The following is a 21,045-nucleotide window of genomic DNA, read 5'->3' as shown; positions in this document are numbered from 1 at the left end:
GAGGGAGGCCCACGGATATTTACGCGTCCGGGTTCTCCGACGTACCAGCGGGCGTCGCTGCTACCTTGCTCGGACGGCTGAGACTTCTCGCTCAGCCTGGGGCACGGGGGACTGGCAGTGCAACTGATCGGGAAGACGAGTCTTGCGTCCTGAGCTCCGGGTTGGGTGTTCAAATCAGGAGTAGACAGTTGTATAAGGGCATGGGGGAGGAGGCTGCGACCGACTCCACCGGCCGCCGCACTCCTGGGCATAGACGACGGGGAGGATGTCCGCTCACCCGTCATCTACTACTGTACAAGTGCCTACTCCTGCTGTTTATACCATGGTAGACTATATTGACAGGGTTTGGGAGGGCGCGTAAAAAGACGAGAACAGTAGAATAAAGAAGCTAAGCAGGGGATAAACTTGAAGGCAGTTGAGACTACAAGCCGCGTTGAAATTACGGTCGGAGCGCTGGCATGTGACATGTCATCCCGCGGACGCAAGGCCTCACACCTATCCTCCGCAGGCTCCGTCGAGGTCCGACCATGTCCCCGGGTACACAGTCACAGTCTTGTTGGACCTTGACGGAGCCTGGGGAGGACAGGAGCTTCTCAGTTCACATGCTACCGCGTCGATTTCCTGTGGCGTCGCACTCGAACACGAACGCCCACTTGAGCGGCGCGAGGCGCACGCGCTGCGCGCCCCATCCCAGCGCGAGGGTCTGCTCGCGCGCCAGCTGCCACGGCTTGGACTCTGCGATGCAACCAAGGTGAGTGCACACTCCAGGGTAGGGTGCCAGTGTACCAGCAAGGAGGCGGGGCGGCAGGAAAGGGCGCGCACCTGCGCGCAGCGCGTACCCCTCCCCGGCGAGCTCGAGCGCTGCGGGGGTGGCGAGGTTGGTGGTTTGCGCGGCGAGGGCGGCGATGAGCTCCTGCAAGTGGGTGTGGGTGTGGGTTGTGGGTGTGGTAAACTGCAGAGCAAGGACGGGCGCACGCTGATCTCGCGCTGGGCGAGGAAGAAGGACGCGAGGGCGTCTGCGGTGGGCTCCCTGGGGGCGTGCGCTGCCAGTGAGAGGAGAAGCTGCGGGGAAGGGGGAGGGGACGTACTTTGCTGCGCGGAGGGAGACCTGCACGACGCGCCCGCCGTGTGCGTCGACGTCGGGGAGGAAGAGCAGTTTGGTCTGGTTCAGGCCGAGCAGGATCTGCGGGGAGGACATTGTAATTTGAAGGTCGCTCGTCTATGCGAGGGCTTTATATACCCCCAAGCGCCCTTAAGCTTCTGAAATATTTGTCTGAACGCGAATCCCTCCGGCCTGATGGATGCCAGAGTATGCGTCAGGTCATGACTATCGATACAGATCTACAGGCATTATACAATCGTAAGTACTCTACCAAGTAAACCCAAGTGTAAAACAGGAAATGGGGATAAGCCGAGAGTAGGTGATACAGCAGGTAGGTATACGCGGCGCGGGGCCCACAGCTAGGAATACAATCGTCCATCATTTCATTTCGTCGTTTCGCTGCGCCCGGATCGTTAGAGCGCGCATGCTTACACCATCCCCTGCGTGCGCCGCTCGCGCACGATCTTGTACGGGTGCACCCGCGCGCCCTTGGCGAGCTCCCGCCCGGGCCCGCGCACGTGCCGCAGCGCGTCGCCCACCAGCAGCAGCGGCTGGTCGGGCTGCGACGAGGCGGAGGGGGGCGGGACGACGAGCACGGCGTCGGCGGATGCGAGCGGGGCGGGGACGAGCCGGAATTTCGGGGGCTGGGGTTGCGGGGGCGGGCGCGGGGAGAGGGAGAGCGCGGATGGGGAGGTGGGGGGCGGGGAGGGCGAGGCGGAGAGCCGGGAGCTGGTCGTGGAGGAGACGGAGACCTGGCGCGGGCGGTGGAAGAGCGGGTGGGTCAGGTCCGGGGACTGCGGGTCGGGTTTGGTTAGTATCGGTAGCACAGGAGGAGGGATGGGAAGGGGGCATGGCGTACCTGGAAGTCGTTCGAGTCGTTAGAGGAAGTGGAAGTGGAAGTGGAGGCGTGCGGCGCGAGCGGGTAGGGCAGGTCGAGCGACCGGAGGGGCGGGAGCGTCGGGCGCGGGGTGGCGTGCGCGGGCGTGAAGAATGCCATTGCGTGTCGTCGGTCGTTCGTAGGATGAGTTGGAGGGTGGGTGTGGTGTGGAAGGGTGGTGATGCGAGAATGGGATATGGGATATTAAGCGTAGAAGTACCACCGGGGTATCGAGGGCCTGCCGTCCGTGCTAGTAAAGATGGATAGATAAACAACAAGAAGAAAACGGGTATAAGCTGGCTGGCTGGAGGTGACGGGGCAGGTGGGGCGGTGAGGGGGCTGTCACCGCCCCGCCCGCCCTTATAAGCATGCAGGACTTGCAGAGAACTCGTAATGCCCAGCCGTATTCGGGTGTCAATAATCAGGAAAAGTCAGGAATGGGAATAAGACGGGCGAGGGAAGAGTAAGCATTGTGTTGTAGCGGGAGCAGGCATTGTCGAGCGAAGAGCACAATACGGACTTGGCGGACAAAGGCACGTTGTTGGTCCTTGTTTGCGCGCCACCGCGGTTACATGTGCGCAAACAAGGCCAAATACGCGCCTGCATCCTCACGGACAACCCTCCTGTATTCGTTCCATGTGCTGACTCTTTGTATCGAGCGTAATGAAATAATTCAGAGTTGCTTACATGTTACCAGCAACAAACGAAACTCGCTCTGCAAGGAGGTCCAAACTCCCAGCGTACCACACAACCGTGGGAATCCCTGCCCTCATTGTACCCCGAATAATGGGACCGCAAATTGATCGCACCATGACCGGGCCTGCACCTCCACAGACTCTTTGTACGTGACACGACCATGGCCGAAGGCGTCCCCAAAATCCGCATCGTGAGTCCCTGGCTTGTACCCTCTGTTTATTATCCTCCCTCATTCGTCTTGTTCCCCTTCTACCGCACAACTGAACTGAACTGGACCTCGAACGCTTGAATGTGAACGTGGATGTTAACGAATATGGCGTATGATAGCTGAAAGGCGCCGCGCCCGACCTCTCCGCGGCGACCTTCCAGATCCACGACGAGTCGCACACCGTCGGGAACGCGCTGCGCTGGATGGTCATGAAAAAGTGCGCATATCCTCCCATCCCCCCGTCGTAACTGACTCCCGTCGTCGTTGTCGTAGCCCGAAAGTGGAGTTTTGTGGATACAGGTGAGTAAAGTGCCTATAGTTTGGGCTGGAAGGGAGCCGTTGTGACGTCGGGCTATTGTCCGCCGCTCGTATTCCGACAATGGCGGTCTCGCGGTTGGGATTCGAGGACAGAGGGGCGGAGCGCGCGTCGGAGCAGGCGACACCCATCCAGCCCGTATACCCCCGCCTCTCTACCCCCCACCGCCCCCACGCCCATCATCCTAACCGAACACGACGCTAACTCCCTCCTAGCGTCCCGCACCCCTCCGAGAACCACATCCACGTGCGCATCCAGATGTACGGTACGTGTCCCTCCTCCATCCCCGTCCTCTCCAGCCCATTCCCACGTCTGACCCCGCGCACAGACAACCTCTCCGCGCTCTCCGCGCTCCTCGAGGCGCTCGCGAACCTCGACGACCTCTGCGCGGCGATCGACGACGCGTACACCGTCAGCCTCCGCCGGGATCCGTACGAGGTGTGGGACGAGAAGAGCTGATGTCCCGTGGAGCCGCGTGCATGCGGACTGATGCGACTGGGGACACGCGCAAAAGTAGGATAACCATGTTACTAGTACGAAAGTCAAGGCGAGGGACTACATAGCGGGCTGTGATTGCTGAAATATGGAGTGTACAGATAATGCAAGGAGGAGAATACATGTGATGTACAGGGAGAAGCAAGCTGGGTACTGGTTACAATAATCGTGAGATGCATCGAGCGGGTCGGGCGGGTGGGGTGGTAATGCAAGGACGTGAGAACGGGGCGAGCAACAGAGCCGACAGCTCCTAGCACATATACACAACAGGCACGACGCGCTTCACCTGGTCCATCACCTCCGGATCCACCGCATAGCACTGCGCGAGCTTCAGATACCTCAACTCCCGCCCCGCCGCCGCCCGCGCGCCCGCGACGCGCAGCAGCTCGTGCCCGCTGAGGTCGCGGCACGCCTGCAGCGCGAGCGCCTCGAGCCGCGGGAGGAGCCACGGCGGGCCCGCCGCGAGCAGGTCGAACAGCTTCGTGCCGAGCACGCCCGACGGCGGCGAGCTCAGCCCGAGCGCGGTCACCTGCGGCAGCGCGTGCAGCGCGCGCACGAGCGGCGCGAGGTGCACGCCGTCGAGCGTGCACGCGCGCAGGTCGAGGTGCCGCAGCGACGGCAGCCGCGCGGTCACGAGCGGCAGCCAGGTCATCGTCTCGTCCGCGGCGCCGTCCATTTGGACTTGGAGTGTGTGCAGCGCGGGGAGCGACGTCGAGGAGAGGAAGAGCGCGAGGTTGGTCGATTCGAGGAAGTGGAAGGAGAGCGTGGTCAGCGCGGGGATGGGCGTGAGCGCGGGCGCGGCGTCGAAGATCGGCTCGGCCCCGCTGAGGAGGAACGTCGCGGACTGGACGAGGAGCGTCTGCAGCGTCGGCGTGCCCGCGAGGAGGGACATGAGCTCGGAGAACGAGATCCCGATGCGCGACGAGGACGACGAGGAGACGTAGCGCTGGTCGCGGATGAGGTGCAGTTTCCGCAGGGCCGGCAGGTCCGCGCGGATCGCCGCGAGCGGCGTGTGCTCGAGCACAATCGTACGCAGGCGCGGGCACGCTCCGCGCAACAACGTGCACGGCGTCTGGTCCTCCGTGTCCGCGGGGTCGACGCGCAGGTACAGGTCCTCGAGCGCAGGCCCGAGCTCGCCGCAGTGCGCGCGCACGACGCCCATCCACTCCCAGTCGGGCACGCTCACGCGGAACGAGAAGCACCGCGCCAGGTGCGGAGCGAGCTCGGCCATGATTGCGCGCAGCTCGGGCGCGACGTCGAGGTAGCGGCAGTCGAGGTCGACGAGGAGCTTCGCGGCCGCGGAGCGCTGGAGGTACAGGCGCATCTTCGCCTGGAACTGCGCGGAGCGCGAGTAGCCCCAGTGGTAGTCGAGCTTGACGTACGACCACAGCGCGGGCGTGTCGAGCGCGAGGCGGCGCCACTTGCGCGAGACGAGCGAGAGCGTGTACAGGAGGTGGTGGTGGTGGTGCACGCCGAGCTCGAAGACGCGCGCGAGGACCTCGGGCGGGACGCGGTCGATGAGCGCCTGGCTCGCGAGGATCTCCTTCCGCCGGATGCGCAGGCTGGCGAGCTCCGCCTCGAGCTCGGCGACCCGCTCGTCAATCGAGACAACCTCGGGCGGCGTCGGGCGCGGGTCTCTGCACGGCGAGTCTAGTCAAGCTGTGGCGGGAATGGGCGGCGGGGACTCACATCGTGTTTGGGTCGACCTCGTCGTCTGTGATGGCGCGGACGGCGTGGATGTCGTCCCAGGTAGCGAGGTCCATCCATGTCGGGACGGGGTCGGCCATCGTCGTCGTTGCATTAGAGCTCTGCGGCCACAGCGCGGGGAACGAGCACCCACAGCCTGCGGTCGAGACTCGTTCCGGCTTCTGCCGCGGCACGCCAGATCTGGTCGATGTACAATGTACATTGGCTTCGTGCTATATACAGGGCAACTACGAGGCGAAAACAATATGGACACAGCAGAAGTACGTATGCGAGCAAGCAAGCAAGCATTTTGACATGGCACGACACGATCCAAGAAGAAATCGCGCAGAGACGGACGAGAGGTATCCGGGTAATGAAGCAAGGGAGGCCGCTCAGCTCTGGGAGGAGAATGAAATTAGAAAGGGGGGTCGTCATACAGTTGTGTAGCTCCCTGCAGCCAAAGGATCCATTCAGGAGATGAGATACGCAGGAGTAGTAAGGACACCCACATATCCGCGCTTGCCAGTCCCCGCTCCCAGTCGCTAGCAACGATCCCACAGGACTCAGATCGATCGAGATGACTGCCAGATTGTCAGGAAAAACAAGGGCATAAAGGCCAGCACTACCCACCCGAGTTCTTGTGCCCCTGGAGCATACACTGCCACACCGCCGTCCGCGAGTCCCAGAACTGCACGCCGCGGTCCTTGCTCCCGCTCACCACCCAGTTCGCGTCGTGCGACACCGCCACACTGAGCACATAGTCCTGGAATGCACACTCCGCGTCCAGTCCAGTCCACCGCCGCAAACAACCACGCACCTTGTGCCCCGTGAAATTCATCGTACACATCCCCTTCTCCTCCTTTTTCCCGTTCCCGTTCGCGCTGGGCCCCCTCCGCTCCCCCACACCCCGCACATCCCAATACCTCAGCGTCTTATCCAAGCTCCCGCTCACGAGCCCCTTCCCATCCGGCGTAAACGCGACGCTATACACACTATCCTGATGCCCCCTCAACCTCTCCAGGAGCGTCCCCGTCTGCACATCCCATATCCGCACAATCGCATCCAAGCTCCCGGCAGCGACCAAATGTCCCCCGGGGCTGATCGCGACGCTCGTGACGCCCGCGTCGCCCGCGCCCTTCTCGGGCGGCGTCGGCGCCTGCGCGGGCTCGTCGCCGCCCTCGCCCGCGCCGATGTGCAGCACCTTTGACGAGCCGTCGAGCATGTCCCAGATGCGCGCGGTGCGGTCGCCCGAGCCGGAAACGATGAGCCGCCCGTCGTGCGAGAAGGCGAGCGAGTAGATCTCTTGCTGGTGCCCCTCGAAGGTCGTGCGGATCTTGCGCTTTTGGATGTCCCAGATCTACGTAGGGGGGGGGTGAGAGAGGGTGAGGGGGGAAGGGGGCGAAGCGTACCCGGATGGTCTTGTCCTCGGCGCCTGTGGCGAGGAACTTGCCGTCTGGGCTGAAGCACACGCTGCGGATGTACAGGTCTCGTTGTTTGTCTGCTTTCTCGTCAATGAGGACGCTGCGGGTGATACGAGTCAGTTATGGATGACTGGGGTACGTGACGCTCGATCCCACCAAGTCTTCTGCCCCGTCTTTGCGTCGTAAATCTGTGCGGTGTGGTTGCACCCCGTCGCGAGATACTTGCCGTCTGCGGAGAATCTTACGCAGCATACGACACTGTCGAAATAATCCATCGGGGTTCTCCCTGGCTGTAACACCGGGACTCACCTCTCATGCATAAGCGTGTGCACCAGATTCACATCGAGCGCCCTCTTCACCTTGGGGTTAAACACCGCAAACCAGTCGCTCCCCTCCTTCTTCAGCTCCGGCGGGACGTTGTGCGGGTCGATCTCCTCGCCCGCGCCGGGGGCGGCGCCGTTGCTCGCCTCGGCGGGCGGGTACGGCTGCGGCTGGTTCGCGGGCGGGGGCAGCTTGCTCGAGGAGGGGAGCGGGTGCGGGAGGCTCGGGCTGAAGCCGAGATCGGGGCGATCGGTCTTGATGACGCGCTCGCGGTCGGTCTTGATGCGCTTGCTGTCGCGCGCGTCGGGCAGGCGGTCGCGGTCCCTGTCTCTATCCCTTTCTCTGTCCCGCTCTCGGTCTCTTTCGCGTTCCCGCTCGCGCTCCCTGTCGATGGCGAGCGAGCGGTCGCGGTCGCGGTCCCTATCCCGCTCGCGCTCGCGGGCCCCGTGAAAACCCGCGTCGAAGCCGGCGCTGCCTGGCGGGCCCGGGGGCTGGCTGAGCATGACAGGGGTGGAGCGCTCGAGCGGGGGGGCGCCGGCAGGGCCAGGGCCAGGGCCGGGCCCGGGGGTGGGCTGGGCGGCGGTGAGGGCGGCGGCGGTGGCGGCGGACTGCTGGCGGTAGCGCTCGAGCTCCTGGGAGAGGCGCGCGATCTCCTCGTCGTAGCTCTGGCGCAGCTTGGCGTGCGAGTTCTCGAGCTCGTAGATGGACTGGCGGATGATGTTGAGTTCGTTGACTTGGCCGGTGACTGGAGGGGGTGAGGGGTGTTGTATGGGCTGCTGATAGAAAAGGACAGACCTTTGGACTCGAATTCGTCCCGCTGGGAGCGCAGAGCGGTGTTCTCCTGTGTGATGCCGTCGAACTCCTGGCGGATGATTTCGAAGCATTCGTTGAGGCGGGCGGCGGGCTCGCGGTTGGGCGGCCCCGTCGGCTGCAGGCTCCGGTGCTGAAAGGCGTTTAGAGGATGTCGGCGCAGGGGGAAGGGACTTACGTTGTAGATGGAGGAGGACATGGTGGCGGGACGAGCGAGCGCTGAGAGTCAACAAGCACAACGCCTTTCGAGCCACGTGCACCCGGTCTTCATCCCGCCGGCATTGGCCTCTCATCTAGTTGCCGGCTCCGGTGTCTTGTTGCCATCAATTGCCACTAAACTTGCCTTGTTCTCATGGCGTCCTCCTGCAAGGCGCTGTGCCTTGTCAGCGCCATATATTCTTGTGTCTTGACACGGTGACGCTTGCGGGATCCCGCATGCACACGCTTCTGCTGCATACCGAATGACAGAGACGGGTGTCGTTCTGGCTGCGCCCTGACCAAGCCCTGGCTGAACTTTAGACGTCCTATTTCGAGACGAGGATAGCAAGAACGTGCATCTACTCAACGCCAACCTCGACCTCCCCAGAATTAGAACATGCAAGGGTAAGCACCATCCCTGCTCAAGCCACCGAGTGGTAAAGTCTGGTCACTACTGACCGAGTGTTCCCGTTGGGCTATCTGGCCAAATGCGACTCTGGACACACGAGGACGAGCGGCCGTCATACGATAGATACTTATTATGATCGGGGAGAATCAAATACATGAGATATACGGATGTGCGCTGGCATTTCAGACTAAAGATGCTGAGCGGCGGTCTGCGGTTTTTCGAAACAGCCCTCTCGGGACCGGAGCCACTACTGCACCAGCCACGGCGCAGGCTTTTGCGAGGGACATTTCCAGTCGCTTCGCCCGGGGCTCAAGGCATCCCAGGGACTTGAGTTCCCCGCCCGCCTGAGTATAACAGACCAAATCATCACTTCCACCCCTCCGCATACACACAAACGAAGCGTGACATACCCGTCTCCGCACCACCTCGTACTCGGACCTTCACAGCTCCTTCATCACCACCTGCGCGAGCTGCTCCTCCTTCGGCGCGACCTGCAGGTAGCGCGCGCCGTCCAGCCCGCCGCTCGGCAGCTTCCCGAACACCTCGTTGCGCTGCGCACTCGAGAGCTTGACCGTGGCGTCGACGTACGGTTTTAGCTGCAAGGCGTCGTATGAGCTCTGAGTAAGATACGGAGAGCGGAGAAGGAGGCATGGGGGGAAAGAGAGGGAGGAGAGGGAGACGCACCCGCGCAGCGTTGAGCTCCTCCACGGGCGGCGCGACGAACACGCGCACCTGCTCGTCGACCAGGCGGTACTTCGCCTTGCCGCGGACGACGAACTTGCCCGGCGCGCCCGTGCGGTGGGCCCCCGGCAGAAACGCTTGTCTCGTCCCTGTTCGACAAAGATACAAGTCAGCGGGGTATGGGAAGAGCGGATGGAACGGCACGCACCCTTGTAAAAGTCCTTGTTTCCGCGCTTGGGCGTGAGTGCCCGCCGGGAGGCTTTCGAGAGCGCGGCGAGCGTCGGGTGCATGGCGGGCCTCCCTCAATTGTCAGTTCTACAGCGTACTTGCGAGCAGTTTATTTAGCGCCCGAGTGATCGACGAGAGTTCCCACGCCTCTATATCCCTCGTGACTTCACTTCACCGTTCTCATTCTCCTTCTCATCCACTGTATACTCTACTTAGTACTGGACAGTGACCGCTACGCATGGGCAAGAAAAATGCAGGCTCCTACAGGGGCGCGGCGAGGCAGCGCGCCTCGACCAAGGCGCGCCGCGCAAGCCTGAACAAGCCACGGCAGGGGAAGCTCGGGTTTGGGCGGGACGTGGAGGAGGTCAGGCCAGAGAGCGCGGTCGACGAGGGGAGTGGGAGTGGGAGTGGTAGCGAGGAAGGTACGTTAATCCCTTCCACACTGCCTAACCAACTAGACCGTATGCTAATGGCCTGGGATTGGAATTGGCAGACGGTGAATCGGAGCAGCTGGCGATCGAGGTGCCCGTGGCCATGTGGGTTCGTACGCGCCCCTTCCCCTCCCCTTTCCCGCGCGATCCCCTGCCCGCACGCGTTCATTGTGTTGTGCGTTCCGAAGGACTTTGACCACTGCGACCCCCGCCGGTGCTCGGGCAAGAAGCTCGCAAGGATGGGGCTTATAAGGGATCTGCGGGTCGGGCAGCGCTTCCGCGGCGTGGTGCTCTCGTGAGTGGTTCTCCTCGTCTCAGCGTGGAAGCGGGACGCTGTGGGGCCTTCTGCCACAAAGATGAAGCAGCAGTCCCAGCAATTATAATTCAACGCTAACTGCGGGAATGATGTTGGCAGGCCCAAGGGGACGCAGCCTATCAGCCCCGCCGACCGCGACATCGTGCTCGCAAGCGGGCTAGCCGTCGTCGAGTGCTCCTGGGCGCGGCTCGACGACGTCCCCTTTGGGAAAATAGCCAGCCCGCACGAGCGATTGTGTGAGTACCGCCCCTTCATCTAATTTACTGAAGAGTAAAGACTTCGGAGCACTGAAGCGATCATCCAGTGCCGTACCTGCTCGCCACGAACCCGACGAACTACGGCAAGCCGTGGCGCCTCAACTGCGTCGAGGCCCTCGCGGCCGCGTTCTACATCACCGGGTTCCCCGAGTATGCGGAACGCCTGCTGGGCGTGTTTGGCTGGGGGGACGCGTTTTGGAACGTGAACAAGTGAGCTGAGGTCTTTTTCTTTGCTTCGGGGTATCCGAGGATCCGGTTGCGTGTGCGAGAGCTGAGCGGTGCGTGCAGGGATTTGTTACAGCGGTACCAAGCGTGCACGTCTGCGGCGGAGGTGGCGGCCGCTCAGGAGCAGATTATGCAGGACCTTGAGACGAAGTACGAGGAGGTGCGGCGGGATAAAGGTGAGACCCCACCTCCAGTTAGGCTGCGCGTCATTCTCATCATGTTCCCAGATAGCACCGATGAATATGGAGCGGATTGGCTCACGGCAAACCCAAATCATCAAGTGGAAGGAGATGGAGATGATGAGGAGGGTAGCGGCGAGGAGGCTGAGAGCGCCGCGGTGGATCGTATCACTTCGGACTTGGATGCAGTCAAGATCTGAGGAAAATGCCAATATGTTGCTGAGAAGTAAAACAAACCGTGTACTGGTAGCTGGGTGTACGAGGGTGTACGATAATGTAGTCGATGCTACTTGAATGAATATTTTAGTATTTTATGAGAATTCTGCTGGATTTTCCTGACCCGCGCGAAATCTTTAGATAACTCGTCAGATCTCCGCGAGTCACCTCCAGCCTCCTGCTCTATTTCTTCATCTCTCGCTACCGTCTTTCCTTGCCTCTGGCTCCTCCTGGGTGATCTACACCATGCGGTACTATGAGCAGCGTTATCCGGAGGTCGACGAGCTGGTGATGGTCCAGGTCCGTCAGATAGCAGAGATGGGTGCCTATGTCAAGCTGGTGAGAGCTTTACTCCTCCTCGCAGCCCGTGTTAGGCCTGATAAATCTTGCTGTAGCTCGAATATGATAATATTGAAGGAATGATCCTGCTCTCGGAGCTCTCGCGTCGTCGTATCCGATCCATCCAAAAGCTGATTCGAGTTGGCCGGAACGAAGTCGTGGTCGTGCTGAGGGTGGACAAGGAGAAGGGTGCGTCCCTCTGCAATCGCACGCCTGCCCACGTATGCTGATTCAAGGGATTGCTCTTCTGTCCAGGGTACATTGATCTGTCCAAACGCCGTGTCTCCCCAGAAGACATCGTCAAGTGCGAGGAGCGCTACATGAAATCCAAGACCGTCGCCTCCATCCTGCGGCACGTCGCCTCGAAGCTGCCCTCGCTCGACGCGAACGGCCTGCCCGTCGACGCCCCCCCGGAGGCGGAGAAGGAGAGCAAAAAGAACCGGCGCGCGAAGAAGGAGGCGCAGGAGGCGGGCGAGGGCACCGTGGAGGAGAACGCCGCGGCCTCTGCGAGCGAGGAGGAGCGCCTGGAGCAGCTGTACGAGCAGATTGCGTGGCCGTTGGGGAAGGTGTACGGGCACCCGTATGATGCATTCAAGCTTGCTCTCACGTCCGTGTGTTACGATGTCGCAGCAAAGATGGGTACTAATCGGGTGCTTATACAGGGAAAAGGACACGGTATTCTCATCATTACCGAATCCCGTGCCAGAAAATGTCCTGCAAATACTGATGAATACGATTGCTCGGCGACTGACGCCTCAGCCCATCAAACTACGAGCCGACATCGAGTTGACGTGCTATACCCCAGCTGGCATTGACGCGATCAAGAAGGCCCTGCGGGCGGGAGAGAAGGAGAGTAGTGATGCAGTCCCAATAAAGGCCAAGCTTGTGGCACCCCCTCTTTACGTCCTCAGCACAAATGCGACGGACAAAGTGAGCTTGAGCTCCCCATCTCGCCCAGAATGTCCACTGATCCCCCTCTTCAGTTTGCAGCTGTAGACAGACTGGAGCGTGCAATTGACTCCATACAACATACCATCGAAGAGCAGGGTGGCGCATTGGTGGTAAAGATGAAGGTATGGGGTACCGGTATCCACGGTGCAGAAGGTATACTGATAAATTGGTTTTATAGCCCAAAGCCGTCTCCGAGACCGAAGAGCACGACCTTGCACAGCTCATGGCCAAGGCCAGCCGCGAGAACGCGGAGGTGTCGGGTGATGAAGACGACGAAGAAGCTATTGCATAATCTCGTGTACGGCGTAGGCCCATGTAGCTTAGAATATCTCGAGGATCGTATTTGTATCGGTATAAGCAAATGTCATAGCGTGAACACGATCGACTCTAGCTAAACGTCCATAATTCCGCAACGACGTCGGTATCTGGCGCCGCCTCTGTCAACTCGTTTTTACTCGGGAACAACTCCGTTTTGTCGACATCAGTCGCTGGATCTTTCCTGATCCTCGGCTTCGTCTCATTGTCTAGCAACTACGGCACGACGAGATTAGTTCGGGAGGATTGGAGGGATTATGGTCACGTACAGTAGCGTATGTGTGGTCGAGGAAGTCTTCCAGGGCATACCCAGGTTTTGTGAAGGCCTCCTCGAATATCCGAACTAAGGTGGACACAGCTGGGTGGTAGTGTGTTCGATGAGAGTAGAGTTCCCAGAGCGAAGAATCCAGCGCATTTGTCAGGTTTGGATTTGGCTCCTCCAAAATAAACGGGTCTGCGTCGGGCGTGTCAGCAAAGAGATAAAGTGTGCGCACGGTCTACAACACGGCACCTATAGGTTCGTCAGCATCCGCAACCCGATGGATCATGCCCATGAGTGTAGGGTGACGCTTGAGGATGTTGTAGGTGAATGGCACGAGCATGATGATCGCAGCTGGAGGTGCATTGAGGGATAGCCGCGAGAGCTTTTTGAGGAAGGATGCGAGTAATGTTGCGGGCAGGTGGCTGAACAGGGTCCAACCTCAGCGATGGAATGTACTGACGAGACAAAAACCTACGTAGAACTCAGGAACAGTTCTGTCATACGGAAGAACCGTGCGCGGTGCTTCAGATGGAGGATGTCCCGATCTAGGAAGGCGTACAGGCGGGTGTAGAAAGATGGATAATCACTAGGAACTACCGGTCAGCACGGAGGACAAGGCCAAAGTGCGCTGGGGGGATACACTCACAGGTTGTATTCCCGCATAAGAATGAACAGCGTATTCAAGCCGAGTAAGCCAACTGCACCACCTGAAGTGTTTCCGTAAACCATAGTCCGCAGGCACAAACCCATACGAGGCAACAACAAGATGCCTGTGCGGCGGATGTTGACTGAAGGACGTACCGTAATCAACGCAAGCCGCTACCCAGTCCATAACCAGCACTGGTCGGGTGAGATGAGGCAGCACACCCTGGTGCATAATGTTTAATACACGGAGTGATAGCTTCCTCTGCGTCTCTCCAGATAACGAAGAAAGCTGCTGTAGGAGAACCAACCAAGCACGGGTGAAAACCGCACGATGCGCAGGGAGGGAGTGCAAGGACTGGTGTATCGTCAACGTGTGCAGACGCGCATTTTGCTTCTTGGGTCCGGTGGAGGATGTCGCTTTCGGATCGGTTTCTTCTTCGAAGAACTTTCGCCAATCATCCTCCTCTTCGCCGTCTACTGCAGCTTCTTCAGGTTCGTCAGAGTTGTCGTGCTTATGCTTGGGAGGCTTCGTCCCGAGTTCCTCAACCCACCATGAGTTGAGCTCCGACGTGTCAGTAGGGAAACTCCTGAGTCTCTCCAGGAGCGAGACTAGGTTCTCTATCACGAACGGTCTTTCTCCTGAACTTAGGTTCGCTACTAAGGAGCTGATCCGGGGATGAGTAAGTAGCACGATCAAGTAAACCATGACATACGTTGCTTCACGCAGGAAGAACCACCGAATATCATCGTGGACGCTCAGCCAAGTCTCCAAGAATTGATCTCGCACGTCCGGATCCAGCAGCCTGTCCTCCGTACCGACTTTGTGGCTGTTGTTCCGCCTTGAAGGAGGACAAAACAGGAGAGAGCGAACAATCTTCTTGTAGTGGGAAACATGGAACTGCGGCTGGGGATTTGAACTGCTCTCTTTCACGGCCAGAGTGAGCGACGTCGAAAGGTGTCGGAGAAGGGAAAAGAGGATCTGCAAGGACGAAATCTGGGACGGAATCTTAGACTAGGTACATAGGGAATAATTCAGTAAACTCACCCTCAGAGTCTTCTCCTCATCTTTCAATAGTCCGGTTAGAAAGTCGACATACCCATTCAGTTTCTCCCAGATCCAAGTCCGGACGAGTTTTGCGGCCTCGTCGCCCTGGGTCTTGAGTTCTCCTTTGTCAATAATGAGCACAAACACTCTGTAGTTTGCATACAGAGCCTTCGAAACGACCCGTGGATCCGACGCTCTGAGGATGACATTGAGCAGGTCGTCCAGAGGATTGAGTGACCCATTCGCGTTTATGGCGTCCGTGAGTTGTCTTTCGAGTTGTTGGATACCTTCAATACTGCGTGAATCCGACCCTTCATTTCCACTGCCGATCTTGCGCTTCTTAGCTGGAGGAAGGGAATGCATTGAAGCGAGAGCGAGACAAGTGGTAAAGGCTCAGTAGCGCAAGTACAGAGAAGTTATTTTTAGAACAACTTATTGCAAGCTTTCCCTCTCGAAATTTTCGGATAGGTTGCAACATCCGAATTGTAGCACACAGGTATTCATATAGAGTATTCATGATCATGTCATCAATTACCAATGCGCCCTACACACAGAATATATCGATACAAATGGATAAATAGATAAGACAGCCACAATCATGTTGTCAAACAGTAGTAGTAGTAGACATCCAAGAAGCAGAGACTAGACTGGACGCTCCGCCGCGAGGAAGATTGCAATTACACAAGCCAAACAAGCTATGAGATGGGAGATGGATATGAGACAGTTCATGTTGCGTCTAGATGAACAGCGGCATCCGCGACCATCCCTAGCGTCCGGATCACCTCCCCGCTTAGCCGTCCATGCTGAAAAGATCGTCGTCGTCCCCGGTCAGGACCGGCCCACTCAGCGGGCTCATCGCTTGGTGCTGGCTGCGTCCGCTGACGGTGCGCGCACCCATCCCGACGGGAGGGACGGCGGAAGGCGCGGTGGACTGCTGCGTGGGTGTGGTGCGGCCAGCCGCAGCGGTATAGGAAAGCCGAGACATCATAGAGTCGAGCACGTCCATCGCCGTCGCGCCCGGGGGAGGAGTCGTACCGAGAGGCATATGGTCACCCAAGCCTCGCCCGGTGATGCTCGAGCTGAGGTTGGAAATCTGGGGCGGACTGAACGCAGCGGAGCCGGCAGGAGAGGGAATAGACGGAGGAGGCCGCGCGTGGATCCTCGAGTATCCAGCGGCAAGTCCTTGAGGGAGACTCTGCCCCGGTGCGTGAGCTTGCAACGCCCTCGCGGAGGGGGAGAAAGCGTCGCCGTTGGGACCCAGACCTTCCGTATGAACAGGGATGGGTCGTCCAGCGGCCTGTCCCGCCACCGTCCTGCCGCCTAAATAAGGATCAGTAGGGACGGACTCGAAGGGCGGGCGACCCCCGTAGGCCCCGAAGCGAGGCGGAGAGAGCGCCGCGCCAGTGAAACCACCGGCCTCGGCAACCGTAGGAGGCATACCTGCACCCGGACCTGGCGGGAAGTTGTTCGAATACGACGAAGACGGTCCGATCCTGCTGCTGGGAGGATCCATCCGTCCCACTCCGGTAGACCTGGCGTTCTTGTAGTGATGATGTAAGCCCGGCAAGAACGCGGCGGACGCGTTGGTCGGTGATATAAGGGAAGGCGATAACGTATCCTCTGCATAGGCGCGACCACCGAACCCTCCATTGGACGCGAACGAGCTTGGCGATCCGTTGCCTAACCCGGGAGAAACGCCCAGGGCTGGTCCCCCAGCGCCATTCTCGCTCCATATGGACTTGAGGTCGTTCAGCAGAGAAGCGGCAGGAACGGAGCGTGAGTGACGGTGGTGAAGCTCCGAAGACCGAGGAGCCGATCCCTCACGAAAGGCGGCGACGCCAGCAGGGACAGCACCGTTTTGACCCGAGTTGGTGCGCGAAAATCTCCTGGACCTTTCCTCCGGAGTGAGAAGGTCCGTCAGAGAACTCGGAATCAATTCTTCCAGGTCGTCGTCTTCAACAACGACTTCGGTAGCCATACCACGAGCTCCCATGTCCTGACCTGGACCAAGTCCCCACGTCCTGGTCGCGCCAAGGGAGGCTGCAAGCCCGGACCGGAAATTAGCATGGCTGTGAATCTCCGTCTTCTCATACGACGTGACGAAAATGGATTGTGTGTGGGGTGCTGAGAAAGGAGATGACGGAACGAACTCGCCCTTCGATGGTGAGGTGCCCGGTGAGAAGCCGTCGATTCTGTTCGAAGCCTGGGCAGCAGAAGACGACTTTGGTGGAGATCCGATGGGACCAAGGTCAGAGGGACTGGCCGCAGAACGGTTCCGAGGGGCAGCGGGGTTGCTAACTGGGAGGGGTGAGGGAACCTTTTTCGTGGTCGGGGTAGTGCTTTCCTTCTCGGCCGTGGACTCGGAATTGGTAGCCTGCGACGCCTCTGGTGCAGGCTCAACCGTACCCTCCGAGGTGGTCTTGCGCTGCGCAGGAGCAGACGGAAGCTTACTTTCGTCTGGAATAGCAAAAGATGCAAAGTCTGTATCCTTGATGGGCGGTGCGGGGGCGGATGGCGAGATGGTTGCTTTGAGTGGGACGGACATGGGCGGACGAGAGCTCGACAGAACACGAGTAGGGGCAGTAGAGCCGCCAAGCAAAGAGTTGCGCACTGTTGCATTTCCCCCTCCTGCCCCGTTGACGGAGTGGTTGTTCTTGTGACCTCTGCCCTTGTCTTTTCCCTGGCCTCCCCCGCCCCCGCCGGCGTTCGCTGCAAGCTGTGCAGCTTTCTTATTCTTCCTGTCCATAGCCATGGGCTGTCCCGGAAGGATGTGGGCAAGAGCGCATTTGTGCCCAAACTTGCAGTTGCCCTTGACGAACCAGGCGCAGACGTCCTTCGGCTGACCAGGCTCCGCTAGGGAATGCGAGAAGGGACAGGAGGAGCCTGCAGTGCATGACCCGACCTTGAAGAACTTGCAGGGCACATGCGAAAGGTCCTTCGCTGCGAGTGTGAGATTAGATTGAGGTTTGGACTGCGCTCAAGCTATCGGACGACGCAGTACATGCCTTTGCCGCCAGGTTTTGGTCCTTTGCCTGCCCGCTCTCTGTCTCTATCCTGCGACCTGTCTTTCTCCCTGTCGTGCTCGATGCCGCCGTCAGCCTCGTTCCTCTTCTCGGCGACAGGCATTTTTAAGGAGAAATTGGGATAAGAAAATTTGTGGGAGGAGGCTGGAGAGAACGGGGGCTCGTAATGCAACGGGGCAAAGGCGGCAAAGAATATAAACGATGCCTAATGTGGAAGCCCGAGAGAGAATGGCAGAGCAGCAGAGGATGGCGAGAGAACCCGAGTGAGCTCGCCGTCGTCGTCGAGAGTGCTCAGCTGCTCTGTTCGGCGACCGCCGCACTAGCACTCACGTGGCCTGGACTTGACGCTAGCCGTAAGTACATGTCCCTCTCGGAGAAGCCGCGCTACTCTTCCCTCTTATTGTCCGCTGAAACACACCGAAAAGTACAGCTTGCGAGCGCGCCTCGTACCCGCCCAACTCACCATGGACGCCGAGTTCCTCGTCAGTCACAACTACCAGGTGCTGGATGTCATAGGAGAGGGCGCCTATGGCGTTGTCTGGTGCGTCTTGGTCTCGGTGCAAGCAAGTGTGGCGTGCTGACCGCCGATGCAGCTCTGCGATGCATGTGCCGACCCAGCGAAAAGTCGCTATCAAGCGTATCACCCCGTTCGATCACTCTATGTTTGCTCTCCGTACTTTGCGCGAGATCAAGCTGCTGCGCCACTTCCACCACGAGAACATCATCTCCATCCTTGATATCTTGCGCCCCACCAGTTTGGATGATTTCAAGGAAGTGTACCTCGTGCAGGAGCTTATGGAGACGGACCTCCACCGCGTAATCCGGACCCAGGAGCTGAGCGACGACCACTGTCAATACTTTATTTATCAGGTATGAGTTTCTCATGTGCCTGTCGCTCCAGTCTAATTGGACTACATTACACTTTGCTGCTTGATCCCAGACGCTCCGGGCGCTAAAGGCACTGCATTCCGCGGACGTGCTGCATAGAGATCTGAAGCCCTCGAATCTCCTGCTGAACGCGAACTGCGACCTGAAGGTGAGCAGTAGCTTCGTCGTCTTACCCGCCTTCCTCCGTTTGTTTGGGTCTGGGTGTGCGGGTATATGCACTGCAACGGCCGGGAGTACGTAATTACAGGCCACATCTGAACGTCCATCTTTTCTTTTCTAGCTCTGCGACTTCGGACTGGCTCGTTCAGCCCGCCCGCCTCCAAACGTGGATGATACCAGCACGTTCATGACTGAATATGTCGCGACTAGGTACGTTTGCACGTGTTGTCTACCAGCCCCCGCCGTGTGGCGCATATCAACGTTCCGGCAGGTGGTACCGCGCACCCGAGGTGATGCTTACGTTCAAAGAGTACACGCGCGCTATAGACATATGGAGCGTTGGCTGCGTCTTGGCGGAGATGCTCAGCGGCAAGCCGTTATTCCCAGGACGAGATTGTACGTGCGTCTCGCCGTGACATCCTCGGCTCCGCGCTCGCTCACGCCCGCCTTTCCTCCATGCGCGCTGATGTCTGCGCAGATCACCACCAGCTCTCGCTCATCCTAGACATCCTCGGGACGCCGTCCCTGGATGATTTCTATGCCATTACTTCGCCTCGCTCTAGAGAGTACATACGCGCGCTCCCTTTCCGGAAGAAAAAACCTTTCTCGACGCTGTTCCCGAACGCGAATCCCTTGGTAGGTATTGTAAAGCTGTCATAGCTGAATAGTATTGATCGTTACCCAATAGGCCATCGACTTCCTGGAGCAATGTCTGACTTTCAGTCCCAAGAGACGGATACAAGTAGAGGAGGCATTGAAACATCCATACCTCGAGGTGAGTAGTTGTAAGCATATGCTGCTTGTGGCTTGCTGCTATCCCGATCCCGGGGTCCTAAGCCTCCTCTGGGCTATGTGCCTAAGAGCTCGCTTGAACCCGGACTGATGTCAAGGGTCATCGGAAATCCTTTCAGCACTGCCATGTCTGCAGGATGGGTTCGGTCTTTGGCATCCTGTGGATGCGGCACTGATGTTCTCTCTCCCTAGCCATACCATGATCCACAAGACGAGCCCACTGCAGAGCCGTTAGACCCCTCCTTCTTTGACTTTGATAATGGCATACCACTTGAAAAGGAAGAGTTGAAAGGTCTGTTGGCATGTCACTCTGGGTCTGCTTGCACTGACTTCAGGCTATCCACTAGTGCTCATATATGAAGAAATAATGAAGCCATAACTGCTATTTGTTGGATAACTCTTGCACTGCTCAGAACATAGTTTAGTATACCCTGACTAATCTTAGCATTATGAATACTGCCACTAGTATGGGGACACACACCCAGCTTTCTAATATGAACAATCATGACTTGCAATCCCTGACAGCTGGAATATAACTTGCTATATATAATACATGAAGCAATCTACAGTGATGGACAATGTGTAGCTTCAGAATTTTGAGCCCAGTCATAATGCCCAGTGAAAACTGACATCGATGTGGTTGATTTACTTGAATTCAGGACGCAATGGTCATCAAAGACCAGAAACAGTTTGCAATAGAAGGGAATGTATTTCCACATGTTAGCTAGATTTGTTCGAATCCAAATTCAATTGCACATCTGATCCTCAATGTGATTCCAGTGCAACCACAGTTGGCCTTGGCTTTATGATACCAAGCTCTTCCAATATTAGTCAAGTAGAGCACAAATATTCTCATTGCCATTGACAGGTATCTTGTAATCCAGGCTCCTAGAACCATCTGTCTTGTGTCCTCGATCCTCTCTGGACTTCAGTCAAGTGACCGCATGACCTCAACAACATGGGGGAGTTGGCAATGCCTGCCAAATTCAAACTCTGTAGTGCATGTCAGGCTTCAGCCACGCAAGTGAAATGCTGGTTACAGCTTGTAATACACTTTTTGGGATGAGGAGACATTCTAAAACAGCGAAAAATCTTTGGATATTCTTTGATGTTATATAGAAACCATCCTTCCAGCTTGATTTTTGATACACTGCCTTGTATGTGCTATAAGACCAAGTTTAGAGGGCTGAGGTGATAGGTTAACCAGGAGAGGGACACAAATGGAGAATTCTAACTGGAAGGATGGGATCATCACATCTAAAAATATATTCCCATTTTTACTCTAATTAAAGTGTGATACTGAGTGAGAAAAGTGCACCACATGCAACACACACCAGATAGCTATAGTCGGCATTTGCCGAGACATGTCCGTTGATGTGTTTTCAATGCATTTTGATAGAACACGTCCCTTCTGACAGCTCGCGCTGCTATTCTCGGTGTGCATGTGCATCAGTGATTTTCACAGCCCTTCTCCCTTGGGAAAGCAGAATTCTCTTTATTGCATATATTACATCAATACTACTGTAGATATTATACCAGCTGTATAAAGTATCA

At 58.1% G+C, this 21,045-nt stretch overlaps 11 protein-coding genes across 11 annotated transcripts; 4 read left to right on the top strand and 7 right to left on the bottom strand.

Moving 5' to 3' along the window:
* Positions 1 to 598: 598 nt before the first annotated feature.
* GLOTRDRAFT_132152 (uncharacterized protein) lies at positions 599 to 1,198 on the bottom strand (the record flags this gene model as incomplete). Its single annotated transcript, XM_007871037.1, has 4 exons — positions 599 to 735; positions 787 to 913; positions 976 to 1,030; positions 1,089 to 1,198. 4 exons carry the CDS (start codon positions 1,196 to 1,198, stop codon positions 599 to 601), a joined length of 429 nt encoding a protein of 142 aa, XP_007869228.1.
* A 287-nt stretch (positions 1,199 to 1,485) lies between these two features.
* On the bottom strand, positions 1,486 to 2,099 carry GLOTRDRAFT_132151 (uncharacterized protein; the record flags this gene model as incomplete). Its single annotated transcript, XM_007871036.1, has 3 exons — positions 1,486 to 1,501; positions 1,535 to 1,896; positions 1,962 to 2,099. The coding sequence occupies 3 exons, from the start codon at positions 2,097 to 2,099 to the stop codon at positions 1,486 to 1,488; spliced, it is 516 nt and encodes a 171-aa protein (XP_007869227.1).
* Positions 2,100 to 2,783: 684 nt separating this feature from the next.
* On the top strand, positions 2,784 to 4,046 carry GLOTRDRAFT_80170 (RBP11-like subunits of RNA polymerase). Its single transcript, XM_007871035.1, has 5 exons — positions 2,784 to 2,865; positions 3,003 to 3,100; positions 3,157 to 3,183; positions 3,415 to 3,464; positions 3,528 to 4,046. The coding sequence occupies exons 1-5, from the start codon at positions 2,836 to 2,838 to the stop codon at positions 3,656 to 3,658; spliced, it is 336 nt and encodes a 111-aa protein (XP_007869226.1). The 5' UTR covers positions 2,784 to 2,835; the 3' UTR covers positions 3,659 to 4,046.
* Positions 3,945 to 5,457, bottom strand: GLOTRDRAFT_47586 (uncharacterized protein; the record flags this gene model as incomplete). The annotated part of the gene is made up of 2 exons (XM_007870988.1): positions 3,945 to 5,331; positions 5,384 to 5,457. 2 exons carry the CDS (start codon positions 5,455 to 5,457, stop codon positions 3,945 to 3,947), a joined length of 1,461 nt encoding a protein of 486 aa, XP_007869179.1.
* Positions 5,458 to 5,581: 124 nt separating this feature from the next.
* On the bottom strand, positions 5,582 to 8,131 carry GLOTRDRAFT_140495 (WD40 repeat-like protein; the record flags this gene model as incomplete). The annotated part of the gene is made up of 9 exons (XM_007871034.1): positions 5,582 to 5,831; positions 5,890 to 5,961; positions 6,011 to 6,143; positions 6,198 to 6,737; positions 6,790 to 6,901; positions 6,958 to 7,059; positions 7,111 to 7,867; positions 7,918 to 8,065; positions 8,111 to 8,131. 9 exons carry the CDS (start codon positions 8,129 to 8,131, stop codon positions 5,812 to 5,814), a joined length of 1,905 nt encoding a protein of 634 aa, XP_007869225.1. The 3' UTR covers positions 5,582 to 5,811.
* A 515-nt stretch (positions 8,132 to 8,646) lies between these two features.
* Positions 8,647 to 9,531, bottom strand: GLOTRDRAFT_117556 (uncharacterized protein). The gene is made up of 4 exons (XM_007871033.1): positions 9,429 to 9,531; positions 9,224 to 9,369; positions 8,950 to 9,135; positions 8,647 to 8,883 (listed from the first exon to the last, which is right to left on the bottom strand). The coding sequence occupies exons 1-3, from the start codon at positions 9,508 to 9,510 to the stop codon at positions 8,980 to 8,982; spliced, it is 384 nt and encodes a 127-aa protein (XP_007869224.1). The 5' UTR covers positions 9,511 to 9,531; the 3' UTR covers positions 8,647 to 8,883; positions 8,950 to 8,979.
* Positions 9,532 to 9,798: 267 nt separating this feature from the next.
* Positions 9,799 to 11,163, top strand: GLOTRDRAFT_64747 (DUF367-domain-containing protein). The gene is made up of 7 exons (XM_007871032.1): positions 9,799 to 9,870; positions 9,942 to 9,988; positions 10,068 to 10,174; positions 10,295 to 10,431; positions 10,500 to 10,662; positions 10,741 to 10,853; positions 10,905 to 11,163. Exons 2-7 carry the CDS (start codon positions 9,983 to 9,985, stop codon positions 11,054 to 11,056), a joined length of 678 nt encoding a protein of 225 aa, XP_007869223.1. The 5' UTR covers positions 9,799 to 9,870; positions 9,942 to 9,982; the 3' UTR covers positions 11,057 to 11,163.
* Positions 11,164 to 11,244: 81 nt separating this feature from the next.
* GLOTRDRAFT_80162 (eukaryotic translation initiation factor 2 subunit alpha) lies at positions 11,245 to 12,773 on the top strand. Its single transcript, XM_007871031.1, has 6 exons — positions 11,245 to 11,411; positions 11,468 to 11,600; positions 11,667 to 12,018; positions 12,074 to 12,341; positions 12,395 to 12,484; positions 12,541 to 12,773. The coding sequence occupies exons 1-6, from the start codon at positions 11,319 to 11,321 to the stop codon at positions 12,652 to 12,654; spliced, it is 1,050 nt and encodes a 349-aa protein (XP_007869222.1). The 5' UTR covers positions 11,245 to 11,318; the 3' UTR covers positions 12,655 to 12,773.
* On the bottom strand, positions 12,750 to 14,992 carry GLOTRDRAFT_140491 (CBF-domain-containing protein; the record flags this gene model as incomplete). Its single annotated transcript, XM_007871030.1, has 8 exons — positions 12,750 to 12,893; positions 12,947 to 13,131; positions 13,189 to 13,361; positions 13,415 to 13,525; positions 13,586 to 13,646; positions 13,741 to 14,249; positions 14,298 to 14,578; positions 14,630 to 14,992. The coding sequence occupies 8 exons, from the start codon at positions 14,990 to 14,992 to the stop codon at positions 12,750 to 12,752; spliced, it is 1,827 nt and encodes a 608-aa protein (XP_007869221.1).
* A 531-nt stretch (positions 14,993 to 15,523) lies between these two features.
* GLOTRDRAFT_122764 (uncharacterized protein) lies at positions 15,524 to 17,918 on the bottom strand (the record flags this gene model as incomplete). Its single annotated transcript, XM_007871029.1, has 2 exons — positions 17,635 to 17,918; positions 15,524 to 17,569 (listed from the first exon to the last, which is right to left on the bottom strand). Coding segments are annotated over exons 1-2 (2,166 nt in total), but the record flags the coding sequence as incomplete, so codon positions are not given.
* A 196-nt stretch (positions 17,919 to 18,114) lies between these two features.
* On the top strand, positions 18,115 to 20,004 carry GLOTRDRAFT_64737 (Pkinase-domain-containing protein; the record flags this gene model as incomplete). Its single annotated transcript, XM_007871028.1, has 9 exons — positions 18,115 to 18,193; positions 18,246 to 18,522; positions 18,593 to 18,688; positions 18,821 to 18,909; positions 18,971 to 19,095; positions 19,178 to 19,335; positions 19,388 to 19,474; positions 19,684 to 19,783; positions 19,839 to 20,004. Coding segments are annotated over 9 exons (1,043 nt in total), but the record flags the coding sequence as incomplete, so codon positions are not given.
* Between the last annotated feature and the right edge of the window lie 1,041 nt (positions 20,005 to 21,045).

The sequence above is a fragment of the Gloeophyllum trabeum genome, assembly GCF_000344685.1.
Source record: "Gloeophyllum trabeum ATCC 11539 unplaced genomic scaffold GLOTRscaffold_00013, whole genome shotgun sequence".
Classification (NCBI taxonomy): Eukaryota; Fungi; Basidiomycota; class Agaricomycetes; order Gloeophyllales; family Gloeophyllaceae; genus Gloeophyllum; species Gloeophyllum trabeum.
Note: the sequence above shows the minus strand (reverse complement) of the source record. Positions and strands in the feature narration are given on the sequence as shown.